Below are 14,257 nucleotides of genomic sequence, written 5' to 3' on the forward strand. Positions count from 1 at the left end.
TTGGATGAGAGGGTGCTGCAGGCTTTCAAGTCAATCCCACCGGTCGATAAGGCTACGCTTCTGGCGGCGTATATTCAGATGGCCAACGTCTTCGAGCCACCGTCCAGTGCGTGCCTGAAGTTCTCGCTACGGCGGCCGGAGGAGGGGGAGCTGCCATTGGCCTTCCGCTGTTCGCTCCTGGCCTGGCACAGGCCGCATACCCTGACCTGGAGGGCAGGGCACTGGACTCGATGGCCCTGGAATGGCTACTTGACCTGGCACGGGAGCTGGGGATCACTTTGTCGATCAACAACGATCGCCAGATCACATCCTTGGCGGTGGCCGAGAACATTCAGACGCACCTCTCCCTCCGCCAACAGCCCCGGATGGCGCGGGGGTCCCGGCACCAGAGGGGGGAGCCGTCTCTCAGGGAGTGGACACCCTCGCGGCCCTGGCAAATCCAGAGCGTCGCGGGAGGGGTGCGGGTGGTTGCCGTCCGGAGCAGCGGGGGCGGCCGGGACCTTCCTATCCGCAGGACGCTGCCACTGTGGCCTGCGTCCGCTGTGGCCAGCAGGGCCACATTGAGCGGGGCTGCCGGAATGCCCCGGGAGCCTTCAACAAGCAGCCTCCGGCCCCTCCCGGTCCCTCGTCAGCATCGGGCCCCGAACCCCAGGCGAGTCGCGACGTATCACCCGCACGGCCGCTCCCCTCACCTCATGCATCTAGTGGGGCTAGGGCCCATCGTCATGGGGTTGTCCTTGAGGGGTCGGGTGCACCATCGTTGTCACCCACTGGGTGGTGGGACGTGCTTGCGCACCGGATGGGGGCGGCGGCTGCTGGCTCCTCAGCGGTGGCGGGATGCGTGCAAGGGGTGGAAGTTCGCTTCTTGGTGGATACGGGTGCATCTGCCACTATTATTTCGGAGGCCATCCTCGAGCTACTACCCCGCAGCGTGAGTCCATTAAGGCCGGTTCGTGGGGTTTGTGTCGCCGCGAACGGCAGCAGTTTAGACATCTTGGGCCACGTTATAACATCGGTTCGGGTTGACGAGATTGAGTTGGCCGGGCCTATTTTGGTCTCCAAGACCTTGGCAGTCCCATGCCTCTTGGAGACCGACTTTTCGTCTAGAATACCCATTCGAATTCTTGTTGACCAAGAATGTGTGTAAATGCCGTCAGGAAGGCGGTTTTTTTCGACTCGAAACTTGCTCTCCGGCTTCTGGCAGTTGCAACTGGACGAGACATCTAGACCCAAGACAGCGTTCCGCACGCCCCAGGGGTTGTTCGAATTCAATCGTCTTAATATGGGTCTTCATTCGGCCCCAGCCACCTTCCAGCGTCAAGGAGATGGTCTTGGCGGGGCTGCAGTCTTGTTTAATTTACTTGGACGACGTCATTGTTTTTGGCCATACGTTTGACGAGCACTTGCAACCCCTTGAGTCTGTGTTCGTCAAAGTGCGTGCTGCGGACTTTAAATTTAAACCCCAGAAATGCCATTTGCTACAACCATCGATTAAGTATTTGGGACACATTGTTAGTACGTCAGGTCTCGCCACGGATCCGGAGAAAACGACTTGTGTCTGGACGTGGCCGACTCCCACATCTGTCGTGGAGTTGTGTAGCTTCGTCGGCTTCGCATCGTACTATCGTCGGTTTGTTCGCGATTTTGCGACAATTGCGAAGCCGCTGCATGCACTCTCCGCCAAAGGCCAAAGATTTCACTGGGGCGCGGAGGAGGACGCTGCTTTTGCGGTGCTTCGCACGGCCTTGGCAGATGCGCCGCCCTTGGGGTACTCCTATTTTTCTAAACCATTCCTTCGACACCGATACCAGTGACATGGGCATTGGAGCAGTCCTGGCCCAGGTGGTCGATGGGGTTGAGAGGGTGGTGGCATACGGAAGTCGTGTTCGGTCCCCGACGGAACAGCGATAGTGTCACCCGGAGGGAACTGCTGCCCATAGTGTTTTGTTCCGTTATATAGGCCTTACTTGTACGGCAGATGGTTTACGGTCTGAACCGACCATGCGGCCCTACAATATTCGCTGAGGATTAGCCAGCCCTTGGGTCAGCTGTCCAAGATTACCCCTTTGACATAGCCCACAGGAAGGGGGCACAGCATAGAAATGCGGACGGTTTATCCAGATTGCCAGCAGGCGGCAGGTGTGCTTGCGCCCTGGACTCTCGCCGTTGCAAGGCCCCAGGGGACGCCGCGGCCCAATTGGTCGCTTCGGCCGAGGCGGCCACCCCTCCAGGTGCGGCGTTGCCTGCGGATTTCGGCCTAGGACTCCCCAGAGAGCTATGGTCCAGCTTGCAGATGGAGGATTCCTCTCTGCGTTGGGCGTAAGGCCCGGAGCTCAGCTTCGTTGGCGGCCCCGGCGATCACCGTGCATGACCGTCTCCTCATGCGTTGGGATGCTACTGTGTGGTTGTGCCCACTAACCTGCGTGGAAAATTAACCCGAGCCATTCACGAGAAGTTTATGCACCCTGGCTACCACAAGAGCTTATTGACCCTTAAGCGGGACTATTACTGGCCGGGTGTAGAGGGTGACGTGGCGCTAATTTTCAAGGGTTGCCACGACTATGTGCGGAGAAAGGCCCCAGTTGTCCAGGACCGGGCCCCGCTGCAGTCCATCCGGGTTTCTCGCGTTAATTTGCTTGTGGCGTTCGACATTTTTTCCCTGCATCCCAACGGGGCCATAAATACCTCTTGGTGGGCGTAGAGTACCTCACATGTTGGCCTGTGGCGTGGCCTTTGGTTAATCAGTCGGCCTCCTCTATCACCAAGGCGTTCGTCCAGGGGTACGTGTTGGACAAGGGCGCGCCGGAACAATTGTTAACTGACCAGGGGTGGAATTTCTCGTCTAGGTTTCTCAAGGAGGTGTGACCTCCTGGGCACCAAGAAAATCCGCACCTCGCCCTACCACCCCCAGTCAGACGGGATGGTAGAGCGGTTGAACCGCACCCTCAGGTCCATGCTATGCCACCACGTGAACACGTCCCAGTCGGACTGGGGCCTGTTCGTCCCGGGGGTCTTGGCGGCATATCGGTTGGCCCCTCACGCCTCAATGGGATTTTTGCCTTTTTATTTGATGTACGGTAGGGAACCGGAACCCCCAGTGAATGTCCAGATGGACGTTGGGTCTTCCAGGAAGGGGTCGGCGGTGCCGGTCCCTTTGAAGGTCGCACTTGACCGGTTGCGCGAGGCACGGCAGGCCGCTACCGAAAATTCCGCCAGCCGGCAGGCGGCTAATGAGTGCCTGCCCAAACACCAAGCAGCTGGTGTCCCGTGGGTGGCGGGCCAAAAGGCATGGCTACATTTCCCCCAGGTTCCCATTGGCACGTTTCCCAAATTACATCGCCCTTGGCAGGGCCCCGTTGAGGCCGTGGAGGTCCGACGACCGCAGCGCATCCGGATTCGGTTCGGTCGCCAGCGGTGGATTGTGCAGCCGTCCCGGCTCAAGCGTTATGTACCATATAGCCTGGGGGACCCACCCCCACTCCCGGAGCGGCTGGTGGGTGATGCATCCGTCGTGCCTGACCGGCCGGGTCTCGTTGACGGAGGCGACGTCCGCCCTGTGTGTGTGCCCCCAGGCCCCTCCCAAGTAGAGACCCCTCGGCCACCGGAGGCCACGGCGGTGGGCCCGTCGCCCGCTAACGGACCACCTGCACGGGCGGCAGACGCTACACGAGGGGGATGCGGCTCCGGTGATGGCCTTTGTGGCTGTTCAGCAGGCCCTGGCCCGGCGCCAGTAAGGCGCTGCTGGGCAGAAGAGGCCTTCGTTCTCTCTCTGTTTTTTGTGTTGTTGTGCCTTTGGTGCCGTGCTGCCCTAAGGTTGAGTTTATTTCTAGTAACCGGTTTTGCCTTCAGGCACAAGCATTTTGTTAGTTGTTCGGCCTTCAGTCCGGGTTTGGGCCCCGCTTACGTTGTGGTTGCAGCCGGGTCGGCTGTTTTTTTTTCACGGGGGGTGGGGGGGGGGTAATGTAGAAGAGTAAAATAGGGAAGTGGCGTCATGGGACGTGATGTCATGCGCGCTGGACGGCACAATGACATCATGTCTCCTCTAGTACCTAAGGTGGCGCACCCCATGACGTAAGCGGGGTCGTAGCTGGAATCTAGGGTCGGAGTAGGGTGGAATGGGGAGCCAGGAGCAAGGGGGTAGGAATTGGGGATAGCACAGCGCCAGGGCTGGAGGTAGCTGCGCTCCTCGGTCGGCCGTGTTGCTGAACACACGGCCGGCGCAGAGGAGGCAGCACGGGGCAGCCGGCTGTGTCGGGAACCAGTGGGACCGAGCCCGGGACCCCTAACCCCTGGGAAATTGTTACACCCATGTGTTATTTGCCATATCTTAATAAACCTTCCGGCGAAAGCCCTTAACCTTCACGTCGTCTCTGAGTCGTCGTTGACTAGTTCTCTACACTAGTATACACAATACACCACACTATAATTGTGAATGTAGCAGTGGGTTTACTCTGCAACATACAACCGGTTAGTGCTGGACTAGTATACACAATACACCACACTATAAATGTGAATGTAGTAGAGGGTTTACTCTGCAACACACAACTGGTTAGTGCTGTACTAGTAACAAATTGGCGCGTTTTGTTCACGTGATAGAACCTCACTAATTGGCTGCGTTGGGTGGTGGTGGAGGCGGGTTTAACCCATGCACATTTATATTTACGCGATCTAACTTAAAAAAATCCTCTTATCGTGGTCGCGAAAGCACTACTACCAGGTGTTAAACTCGCGTCCGACTTACCATCTCGCTGGGGTGGGTGAACAGGAGGTAGATGCCGGGCAGCTTGTCATCCGAGTCCACCTTGAAGGGGTGGTGGACGCCCTGCAGCCGGTCGAGCCCCTGGACAAACAGGCTGCCTGCGAGTCCAAACAACGACGCAGCCACCGATTGACCCAACAAAGAGAAGAGAAGGAAAACTATTCAAGTAACATTCGTGGGTATTTAAGGAAACTTATTCTTAGGTTTGTTCAGTAAAGTCACGTAGATAAAAAAATTCAATTAAAATTAATAAAAGTAAAATAAAATAAAAATCACGACGTTTCGGAGGCAACACAAGCCTCCGTCTTCAGGTGGAACCATCACAGCACGATAGCTGTATCAAGTAAGAGAAATTCCAAGAAAACAGTCCTTGTATATATACTGGTTGAGGGTGGGAGAAGCCAAGGTAGGCCCTGGATATTAATATTGTGAGGTTCGGTGCGGCTGAAGCACGCTGTTAGGAATGAGCCTTTGTTGTGTAGACTGGTTGAAAAGAGTTGTTAAGGTGAGGCTGAAGTAAAGGTGCGTGTAAATGGGACTGAGGCTTTGGTTATGTAGAGGTGGTGAGGCTGAAACTGCTGCCAGGAATGAGTCTTTGTTGTGTAGACTGGTTGAACTGGGAGGTTCTAAGAGTTGTTAAGGTGCGGCTGATGTAAAGGTGCGGCTGCTCCGAATGGGACTGAGTTTTGCCGTGTTTCAGATCTGACTTGTGCTCGCGGGCACGATCAGAGATATGACGTTTCGTTTCTCCAATGTAGCAATCACCACAACTGCAACTCAGTTTGTAGACTCCAGGGTATTGTAAGTCAGGAATGACATCTTTCACAGATGGAATTAGATCACGGATTTTACGTACTGTACTGAATCGGACTTGGATCTTATGTTTGTTTAGAATTTTGGAGATCTTTTTGGTCACGCCTGCTATGTATGGCAACGTGATAGTTTTGATCGGAGTTTCATGTGGCTGTTTCTGTATGGTGGGAGAAACAGCTTGGCGGATGGTGCGGTCAGAGTATCCGTTCATCCTGAGGACCCGATGTACATTCACTGGGCAGGTGGTGTTGGTCAGAAATGCAATGAGCTCTGTGGTATAGATTTTTGATGAGAATTCTTTGAGATGGGTGGTGGTGGGAATCAGGTTTCAAGTAGGAATCTGTGTGGGTGGCTTTCCTGTAGACAGAATGTCCCAAGGATCCGTCAGGTCTCCGCTCAAACAGAATATCTAAGAATGGTAGTTTACCATCTTTCTCCACTTCTATGGGGAATCTGATGGATGGGTGTCTGGAATTGATGTGGTCCAAGAAGTGATTCAATGCTGGGAGGCCATGTGGCCAAATGACGAAAGTGTCATCCACATACCTCTTCCACAGGGAAGGACGCAGGGTGGATGTCTGGATGGCGTCTGATTCAAACTTTCCATGAACATGTTGGCTATCACTGGTGACAAGGGGGAGCCCATAGGGGTACCCTCATTCGTCGTGATTTTTATTTTATTTTACTTTTATTAATTTTAATGTTTTACCTACGTGACTTTACCGAAAAAACCTAAGAATATGAATCCTTGCAGTCACGAAAGCTTCAAATCTAGAATTTAATGAAACTGTTCACGAGATTGTGCAAGTATAAATGTGTCCATTAACCTGCCACCATCCCCGTGGAGCCTTAACAGCAAGTTGGGGCAAATGCTGTTAGCCAGCACCTATGAAGTCCGGCACGGCACACGAGGGGGTGGGTGGCAATGTTTACTACACACCGCTACACCAGGTACTCATTTGAGACCGAGTCGACCTAGGAGAGGCCCAGAACCGCCACAACAACACACACAGACACTGCCCACCATGCATATGCAAACACACTGCCCACCACACACACACAGATGGACGGACACATGCACACACACATGCAAACACACACTGACGGACAAAAACGCGCACGCACACACACACACCACCCGTCACACACACTGCCTCGCACACACACGCACGGACACACCGCCCGTCACACAAACATAGGTACACCGCCCATCTCACGCACACACACAAGAATCCACCCCCCGTCACACACACACGCACGCATGCCCACACATGCACGCACACGTGTCCTTGTTGAGCAGCAGGTGGGCGTGTTGCAGGATCTCCATGAAGGGCAGCTTGAGCGAGGCCTGCAGCTCCATGACGGAGTACGCGGTGACCAGCTCGATGTCGTCACCACCACTGTCACTACCGTGGCAATCATCGCCGCCGCCTGTCCCTTCCAGCAACGACCGCAGCTGCCTGAGCACGCGAGCCTCCTCCAGCAGCCACAGTGGCTGCGGCAGAAGCAGGGGTCAAGGCGCCAACAGTGACTTTATTCGTCATATGTCATCGTCGCCGTCATCGTTGTTGTTGCGTTTCAGAATCGGCAACCTCTGCTTGTACCGGAGGAAGAATCCGATGAACCGTAAAGCTCTTTGTTTATCACAGATGTTCCGTTAAGTGGGGGTGGCACACGAGGGTCAGAAAATTTACAACGACAAACACGACACAAAAACACGGTGGGAGTGCAAAGTATAGGAAAGGTAAGAAAATCACTAAAAATAAATAACAATCACATTTTTATTTTACTGGGTAAGAGCCACCGAGCTATTAGCTCTGCCACAAATGACAGCAGCTCACAATGCTTGCTGTATACAGGTAGTCCTCTATCGTAAGTCAAAAATATCGTAAGTCGAAGATGGCCTCGCCTACCCAGGAGTCTTAAAGAAAGGTGATAATTTAGCAAAACAGAGCAATTTACAGTACCGTACTGTATAAACAATATACTGTATTTATTCATTACAATACTGTATTGCACAGTAAAATGTAAAGTAAAAAAAACCAAAGTAAATTGTTAGCCTACCTATATGAACTGCAATTTAATAGAAAGTTTTTTCAGGAAACAATCCTATCTGCTATAAAAACTTTCAACATGCATTGAACGTATCGCATCGTGGTAACCCTAAAATGTAATCGCTAAAGCTACGTATCATACATGCATTGAACGTATCGTAACGCATCATATTGTACTGTACTCACCAAGATTCGTACGCTACTGCGTTTGCCTGCCGCTCGAAATTTAAAATATTTTACAATTTTGTGGAATCACTATCGCCAGATCGAAATATCGTAAGTCGGACCATCGTAACTCGGGGACTATCTGTATCATCATCACCACGTGGAAATTAACAGCAGCCAAAACAATCGAAGTAACATTCATGAAGGTGCCACGGTGGCTAGGAGATTTTTACTCCCCCCGCCTCGGTATGCAGGAAGGTCGTGGGTTTGATCCCGACCCTGACGCCCGCTGTATATTTGGCGTTTGCGGTGTCTCTCTCTCTATCCCCGTGGTGGTCGCATGGATTTTTATCCAAGTCCTCCAGGTTTTCCCCCTCCCCATTTAGAATTGACATCACGCGTTTAGAGGATTTGGCTGCTGCTATAAACTTCCACGTGAGGATGAGCCACTTCGGACTATCATTTGTAATATCATTTGTGATAGCCCGACAAAGTTTGGGCTACCTGGCAATCACTTGTGATGGCTAGGTCGCTTCTGAAAAAGAGCGATATAGCAGCTCAATCGGCCTTACCTAGTAAAATAAAAAATATTTTACTTCAGGGTAAGAGCGGTAGCTACTACTACCGCCCCGTTATAGGATGACCAGACCGCATAGCCGAGTGAGTACCCTCCCTCCCCACCCACCTGGGCCCTGTCCGCCGGCACAACTCCCTCACCTGGCGGAGGTGTGGCGAGGCGGAGAGCAGGATGGCACGCGCGCCGTGGTACTCGGAGAGGCAGTCGCGGCAGTACTGCAGGTCCTCCTCGGCGGCCAGCGCCCGCCGCTCGGGCAGCCGGCCCCGCGCGTACGCTCGCAGCAGCCGCACCGCGTCGGCGCTCGGCCCTCCGTCGGCGTCGTCGTCGTCGGTGTCGGCGTCGTCCTCCCCCTCATCGCCTCCGTCGCGCCGCGTGCTCGCGCCGGAGTCGTCGCCGCACTGCAGCCAGTACTGCTGCTGCTGCGGGGTGCACCAGTGGCAGGTGCTCATGGTGCTTGCTGTGGGACGTGGAAGAGAGGAGAGGCAGATTTAATTTGAGGACTTAAGGGAGGCAGTCACTTCCTCCTCCTGCTGTCGTGCGGCTGACGTGGATGCAGAGCGGCAACAACAATTTTGCGCTGCGCGCGTAGACATCAAACTTCGCTGGTACCGTAATGTAGAGCCAACCACGCTCTTCGGAGGTGCGGGGGAAGGACAACAAACTCAACACATAAAGCAGTTCTAAAGAAACTAGTTTTAAATTTTGTATGATAGTGTATAGTGTAGTGTATAGTGTAGTAGTGTATAATAGTGTAGTAGTATATAATAGCGTAGTGTAGCGTGTGTAGTGTAGTGTGTATAGTGTAGTGCTTGTAGTGTAGTGCGTGTAGTGTAGCATGTGTAGTGTAGCATGTGTGGTGTAGTGTGTGTAGTTTCATGTCTGGCAAAAACAACCCCCCCTACCTCCCCGTGGTGCCGGACGAGCAACGTTGTCGTGGACAGTGCTGTGGGGGGCGGGAGGGCCAATTCTGATTGGCCTTTCCCCTCAGGGCGTTTGTGTCTTCCAAAATTGATATATAATGAATGAAAACACACCAAAGCGCAGCAAACTGCAAAACACCAGGTGTTGTTAAGTAATGAACTGGAGGAGGGTTAGGATGGCAGAATTTGCAACCTTGCTTCAAGGAAAGATAAGGCCTGATGAATGGGCACATGTCACCCGTGCAGGCGGCAGAGACAGTGGGAGAGTCAGCCAGACATAGTTAAGGCAAAAAGCCCAACCATCCTGCATGGTTTTAAAGTAACGTCAAAATTCGAAATTCAACAACAGAGTAGGCTAAATTATCGATCCTCGCGCTCGCTCAAATTGGAGACCAGGCTGCGAGCTACATCAATGAACCATTGCCCATTTGCTAATCCAATACTGAATGTTAATATTACTGAAGTCAAAACGAATTCTATGACCTCAGCACATGGGCGAATAATAGGGCAGTGTCAACTCAAAGGCAATGGAAGGAAGCAGAGGCGCCTTTGTCTAAATCACAACCACAGAAAGCCAGGAATCATCACTGATTGTGTGTTTAGGGATTCCGAGCTAATTGGAACACGTGCACACAGGGAGGAGGTAGAAATACGCCTTGTCCTCCTGCAGCTGAGGGAGCAAAGATAAACCCAAAAAGGCCAAGGAAGTGGGTCAGCTCAAGGCTGTGTGCACAGGCGAGGGAGCTGATTAAGAATAACACTCCCAGAGCAGAAGGTTGGATGGACACAGTGAGACGAGAATAAGAGTGTTGTGTATCTCTCAAGGATGCAGACTCAGCTGAACAACAAGGCTGTGGGGGTCACCAGAAGTTCGCGTTCGCCTAGTTAAGACAAAAAGCTCAATTATTCTGTATTGCTATTAAAGTAACGTTAAAGTCGGAATTTAACAACAAGGTAGGCTAAAGTTATTGATATGAAATGTTATTTCCATACTTTAATACTTTCTATATAAGTCGACCCGAAGCATATGCGGGATGAATCACCACCAGGTCGAATATAAAATACATAATAAAAGAGTGATGTTAAACCCAGGGTCGGAGAGAAAGGGAGATCCCGGCCATCTTTGTATCCCCGCAGCGCGGGATAGGAGTGTGTATACGCTCGGGGAAACACCTCCACTTGAGTCAAGCACCACGATGGGAAACGACAGACCTTAGGTTACATACAGAATCATAACTGTGAAATGGTAAGGGACAAATGTTAAAACTTTTTAACCATTTCTTTGTGCGTCGGTGAGGGTCGGAGGGAGTGTTGCCCCTCCCTCCAGGTCGTGCAACACGGACAAAGACGCCTGTGAGACGATTTGTAACGTCTGTGTTATGGTTCAAGAAGAAGGCCAGACAAGAGATAATATCGCACCCAGACAGAGAGACGACTGTGAGGCAATTTGTAACATCTGATTGTTTGCTCGTGGATTTTATGGAGGGAGTATGACAACGGAATATACCGTGGGTGATGCACACAAGGACATACGGACGTACGGACACACACATGGACACACCTACCTACGGACAGATCCTGACACAACAAAAATCGAAAGAAACCCCGCCTTGTGGGCAGGATCCAAAAGGGATTTTTCGACATAAAAGAGAGGACCCTGAGCATTGGAAACCAGCTCGACCGGGAGGGTCGACTCAGGAGCGAGCTCGACCAGCGGGTCGGCTCGACTCATCTTCAGCTCGTCTGGGACTCAGCCGAGTTCGATCGGCTCACCGGAGCCGGCTCTCGGGGCTCGACTCAAGCGGCTCCCCATCTCCTCTGCAGGCGGGCAAGACCCGCTTGACAGCTCAACTCGGCCTGCGTGGGTCAACCTCTGCCGAGTCGGAGGTCTCTGCTGCCGCCGGAGTGGTGAGAATCGCGGTTTGGCGACGAGGCTCCGTGCTCACCCTGGTCGACGACCCAACACTGCACGCTGCGAGCGAGCTGTGGGCGCCACCTACCGACCGGGTTCCGAACTGCGACAGCGTATCAACGGGCATCCGAACCAGTTCACCACGGTGACAGGGGAGCGACTGATACGTATGACGCGCACCGCCCCCTCACCACACGACCACCAGGCGTCTGTTTGACATAAAGAACCGACTCCGAACACTGACTATTCAAGACAACTCTTACCACTCAAACACACTCGAACCCATAAGCCATCCGTGGCTGTGACGGCATCACAACGAGTGATGGCCATCCGTCGTTTATAAGAGTATTCGTAATTTTTATCTTTAATATTTAGTGGGCTGTACTCTTAATCGCATAAATTCCCAACAGATCCATCAATACGAATTGATTCTTGGCACCTCCTTCCGCCGAGCCACGCTCACGTGGGGAGTGGTGGCCCACCAGATCCTTATCAGGTGATCTGGTCCCCAATTAGTAAACTTGGTATAAGATAACGATCTTCGGAAAAGGAGCACCGTCGCAGGCCCTTACTCCGAGCCATTCTGTTGTCAGATAACCTGCCGATGTATCTGTTGAGATTGGTGCCTTTAAGAATAATAACTGTTTTTGATTGTGTTTTTTTATCGCAGTATAATCTTTCAAGTATCTTTCAGTCATAATCGCCGCACGTACTCGCATCCTCTACAGAATATTCAACTGTCCCGTGACCCAAGGTGCTAACAACGTGATAAGGGTTGCGTATGATCAATAAGGAGTGCGGTACTGCGTGAACAATATTGAGTATAATCATTCATTAACGTTAAGGTTTTTCTTAGCATAGTATTTGCATATTTTAACGACTCTCTCTCTCACTAACAACCATCGCGTTATGCGGGATCCATGTGCCGTTGTCAAAGTGAAATCAGACAATCGTTGATGATACTGTATTGATGCCGTGTTGACGTTCCGGGATTGACAGTTCGCATACTATATCATAGTTGAGGTTGAATTAGTAACAAATTGATTAATACAGAAGTGGTTGTGTGATTCTTTCCTGAAATCTATGCATAAGATCTGCTTCTGCGTTGAGATCTGAACTTGGTGACCTTAATAAACACACTAATACATACTCAGTAAATGTTAAAGCGATAACGGGGTGAACCGGGGACCTAAAATATAACCACGAATACCCACTCTGGGAATGTTAAAGCGAGAATGAGACGAACCTAGACAACGATGCCGAGTTAATCTAAGTTAATCTTGCATACTTACACCACACCTGCATAACTGCATACGATTAATTGCCTTATTCCGGCGGGGTCTGGTTATCATAACGACTTGCATTATCATAATTACACCCACTCGCATAATTACTACGATTACCTCTCGAATTGGCATAATTAAATGTGCATAATTACATAAATTAACATATTTCCGGATAATTACACATTTGGCCAAATTTCATTTGATTATTATTATTTTCACTGAATATTCATAACCCACATATACAACATAATAATTTCACCCACGCACGCATACAACATAACAAATTTTGATAACCAACATATACAACACCACCACAGCGGCTAATCGGGAGCTCTGGATGGGTGCGAGGGGCTGGTAACCCCTCCACCTTCAATAAATTAGCACTAAACCACGTTAAAAATATCAAATTTATAAGCTTGTGCCGGAGGCTCCGGGGGGACAGGCGTCTATGATGTCTCCTGGCCAAACCCCATCTGGCGGAGCCAGGAGATTGAATCTTTACCCTCGGGGCTACTCCAGAAACAACAAAAAGCCACTACATGTGGCCACATAGAATGTTCGAATGCTCACTGCGGAGAAGAGGCTTTCACTCCTCTGTCGGGAGCTGGACCGGTACCGCCTGGATCTCTGTGGCATTCAGGAGGTCCGTTGGACCAGCTCTGGCTCCTGTCACCATGAGGGGTGGAAAGTCCTCTACTCGGGGCAGGAGATTGCCAAACAACAGGGTGTGGCTCTCCTTCTGAACAAAAAAATTAAGGGGACGTGGGAGTGTGGCGGTGAGGTGTGGGAAGCTGTAAGCCCCAGGCTACTTGGGCTCGCCTTCCTATCAACCAGAGGCGAGGAGTGGTGGTGGTGGTTACTTATGCCCCCATCGAAGACGAACATCCGTGGAGGGATGCAGGCAAGGCCGATGAGTCAGATGCCTTCTATAACCTCCTGTCACATGTGCTGGCTGAAGTGGCCCCTCGGGATAGAGTCATCTTGTTGGGCGACTTCAATGCTCGAGTTGGTCATGATGCTGGCACCTGGTCTGGAGTGATTGGAAGGCATGGACCAGATAAGCTCAATAACAACGGTAGGAGGCTGCTAGATTTTTGTGCAGCCCATGGGCTTGTAATTACCAACACGCTGTTCCGGCATCGGCGCATCCACACAACATCATGGATGCATGCCGGGTCCAAGCAAGAACATCTGCTGGACTAAATAGTGATGGACCAGCGGATGCGAGCCCATGTCCTTGACACCAGGACCTAGCGTGGAGCTGATCTGCCCTCTAACCATCGACTTGTCATCTGTAAGATGCGCCTGCCATTCTTCCACTCCGGTGGTGGGTGTACACCCAGGACCCCATTCCAACCTAAGGTGGCCTGATCTCAGCTAGCTGATGAAAGTTGCAAGCGAGAATTTAATCATCGCTTGCGGCTGGGGTTGGCATCGTCCCCCACTCCTCCAGATGTCGAGGGTAAATGGGCTGCAATGGCTGCTTTGGGTACGCGGTCCAGACCTCCCCAGAGACCGACTGACTGAAAGAGGAGGTGTTCAGGAAGTTTGAGAAAAAGGGACAGGCCCACTCTACAGCATCCCACGTCAAAGAATGAGGCGGCTTACCGCAGCCTTCGCTTGGAGGTTCGGAGAGCCGTGAGGCGCTGCAAGGATGGGTGGTGGTCGCGGGTTGCTGAGGAGATGGAGTCTGCTTCAATGGCCCGCGATCACAAATCCCTATTTAATTCCATCAAAAAAGTAACCTGCAGCGCCACACCTATTACCATCA

At 51.9% G+C, this 14,257-nt stretch overlaps 1 protein-coding gene across 4 annotated transcripts in view; it reads right to left on the bottom strand.

Moving 5' to 3' along the window:
* SETX (senataxin) overlaps positions 1-14,257 on the bottom strand; it is a 302,333-nt gene that overhangs the window by 53,336 nt on the left and 234,740 nt on the right. For 2 of the 4 annotated variants that reach the window (XM_078882999.1, XM_078882996.1), the window contains exons 2-4: positions 8,509-8,825; positions 6,854-7,067; positions 4,742-4,857 (exon numbers count right to left, since the gene is read on the bottom strand). In XM_078882999.1, the coding sequence (XP_078739125.1) occupies positions 4,742-4,857; positions 6,854-7,067; positions 8,509-8,817 (639 nt within the window). In that variant the 5' untranslated portion in view covers positions 8,818-8,825. Of the gene's footprint in view, positions 1-4,741; positions 4,858-6,853; positions 7,068-8,508; positions 8,826-8,977; positions 9,233-14,257 lie in introns of those variants that run through there. The other 2 variants (XM_078882997.1, XM_078882998.1) reach the window with 2 other exon arrangements.

Source organism: Lampetra fluviatilis, chromosome 68, assembly GCF_964198595.1.
Source record: "Lampetra fluviatilis chromosome 68, kcLamFluv1.1, whole genome shotgun sequence".
Lineage (NCBI taxonomy): Eukaryota > Metazoa > Chordata > Hyperoartia > Petromyzontiformes > Petromyzontidae > Lampetra > Lampetra fluviatilis.